The sequence below is a fragment of the Echinops telfairi genome, unplaced genomic scaffold (genome assembly GCF_000313985.2).
Source record: "Echinops telfairi isolate 266 unplaced genomic scaffold, ASM31398v2 ScPeMD7_7466;HRSCAF=8504, whole genome shotgun sequence".
In the NCBI taxonomy this organism is placed as follows: Eukaryota; Metazoa; Chordata; class Mammalia; order Afrosoricida; family Tenrecidae; genus Echinops; species Echinops telfairi.
Genome location: NW_022111366.1, coordinates 5,333,290 through 5,335,866, shown reverse-complemented (window position 1 = coordinate 5,335,866; position 2,577 = coordinate 5,333,290). Strand labels below are relative to the sequence as shown.

Here is a 2,577-nt window from a genome sequence, read left to right as displayed (position 1 = left end):
ACACACACACACACACACACACACACACACACACACACACACACACGCACACACGATGGCACTGAAATAATGTGACCTGGAACACATGAAAAGGGAGCACCACACTCTCAGGGGAGCTCTAGCGAGGCAGAAAGACTTTCAATCTGGGAGAAATTATTTCGTGAACAATTTTCACACAGCACAAAGAGAAAGGATTTATTAGAAAATAAAGCGAGCTAATTGGTGTTGTTCCACACTCGATCTACGGCAGAAAACCGAAGCCGTCGTGTTATTTGTGTCTACTGCCTCGAGCCATAAAGCATCACCTGTGAGGCTGTGGGTTGGGAAGGTGTTCTCAGATGCTACCGACCTCAGTGCTGTCCAGGAGAGGGACATGATTTGCAACCTGGGACACCACCAAACGAATCCATCTGACCTGAGGGTAGCGAGGCCTCTACTTGGCCTTGCTCTGTTCCCTTATAAATATCTGTTTCAGCTGCTGCCATCAGCATTGAAAAGAAAGTAGAAAGTAGGCATTTCTCCTAAAACATGATATATGCATTCTTAATCAACCAAGTCTTAATAATCTAATGCTACTGGTGGCAAAGTGTCACGCACATGGGTGGATTTAAGAACAGAGAGTTATTTTCACACAGTTCAAGAGGGTGAATGTATGAATCAGAGTTTGACCCATGTCAGTTCCCTTTGTGGGCTTCTCTGGCTTCTCCCTTAGTTTCTGGTGATGACTGGACATTCTTGGCATTTCTATCCTCATAAGTGATCTTCACATGGCACCTGTCTTCCCGCTGTCTCTTCTGTTCTATAAAAGGTTTAGGACCCACCCTACTCTGGTATGACCTCAGCCAGGGGCCAGAACTTTAAATATATATATATATATACCATTTAATTCGCAATACCCATAACTTCAATATATATATATATATATATAAAACCATTTAATTCGCAATACCCATACCTCATGTTCTACAGAATTACACAATGAAAGTAACATGGCTTCTGGGAGGAAAATAGTGTTAAAAGCAGATTATTCTAAATCTATGTGGCATCTTCATCAGTCTACTAACACAAGTGATAGTTGGTATCATAGGAGATAACTTGGACAGCCAAGGCAGAAAACTTAATAGGGTCAGAAACTGCTTCAGGAGATATTTAAAATGCACCAAATCATATGTGGAAACTCTGGGCTGTGGATTCTGTGAGCAGTAGGAGTGCAGTGAAAGGGGCTGCAGGAGGCTGTGCGACCTGCCTCACCTGAAGGTTGGGATGTTCTTCTCTGGGGGACGAGCCCCCAGTGCAGGTTGAAAAGACTCAAGATTTAAAAACTGGAGCTAAAAACAGATCTGTGGGTTTTTCCTTTCCTGTCAAAGTTGTCGTTGTACTCAATGTTTTAGCTCTCTGCGCCTTGAAACACATGATAAGATGAATGAAACCTCTGTGTTATACTGCCGTCATCCCCGTCTCCAACCACTTGTGAGCCCATCGGTATAGAGGACCACACACTGCCGCAGACAGACAGTCTGACACATCAAGGGTAGACACGGCTGTCTCTTAGGCACCTTTCCATTGTGCCAGAGGCCAGTGAGGACGACAAGCCATGGTGAATCCTTATGGGACACATTCTCTGTGCCTAACGATATACAAATGATATCTCATCCAATCCCTACAACAACAGTATTTATTACTATTTTCATATATGGGGAAACAGAAGCTTAAATGGGTTAAGTCACTGCTAGGAAGAGAGAGAATCAAGTTTCAAAGGCAGAGGGCTCATCTTGCAAGTCCCTCCTCTTAAACAGACTCCATAGCTCCTAGATAAAATCCTATGGCAGAAGGCATGATTGAATCCCTTCCCTGATCATCACCTGTCCCTACCTCCTTTCCTGAAAACAAGGGCTTTCAGGCTCTGCTACCCAGCACAGAGGGCACCAAGTCTGGAAACACAGAGTGCCCTGTGCGGTACCCAGACAGGAACGGTTTCTCTGTTTTTTCATTTCTGTCTCCTCAAATACTGACGGGACTGTAAGGCCCCGATCCTCAAAGATCAGATGCTGAGCTCCCCGGGAGCAGTTAATAACTAATTGCTCATGACGCTGAAAACCAGGTCTAAAGCAAAATTATAATGTATCTGAGTACATTCTAATTTTAAATTAAATATGCCTACATCCTACTTTGAATTTCAATTAGTCACAAACTAATATAGTGACAAGATTTGTAAAGCATTCCAAAATTGAAGACATCACCCAACCCACCCAAAAAGTTTTTCCCCCTCTCTGTTACACATAAAAGGAGAAGACATTTTTGTTGTTTTTAACACAATGAGAACTTGATATACGCTGTCTGGTTTACTACCCACTGTGGGTGGGAGTACAGAGCCCAATCGTTCTCCCTCAGAGCTGCTGTGGGTTTGAACTGCCAACCATGAGGACAATAGCCCAACTTGTAACCACTACACCACTGACCTTCTCTAAATTTCTTCCACGGTTTTTTAAAAGGCATGGCTTCTCATCCCTTCCCACCGTGGTCCTCTGTTTGCTACTCCTATGGATACGTCTCTTCACAAGGAGAAAGCAGAAGGCG

General features: G+C 43.7%; 1 protein-coding gene across 1 annotated transcript in view; it reads right to left on the bottom strand.

The window, feature by feature from the left end:
* Nucleotides 1–960, bottom strand: part of VTCN1 (V-set domain containing T cell activation inhibitor 1) — a 33,693-nt gene extending 32,733 nt beyond the window's left edge. Inside the window, exon 1 of the mRNA XM_004714869.2 lies at nucleotides 956–960. Within this exon, the coding sequence (XP_004714926.2) occupies nucleotides 956–960 (5 nt within the window). The remainder of the gene's footprint in view (nucleotides 1–955) is intronic.
* Between the last annotated feature and the right edge of the window lie 1,617 nt (nucleotides 961–2,577).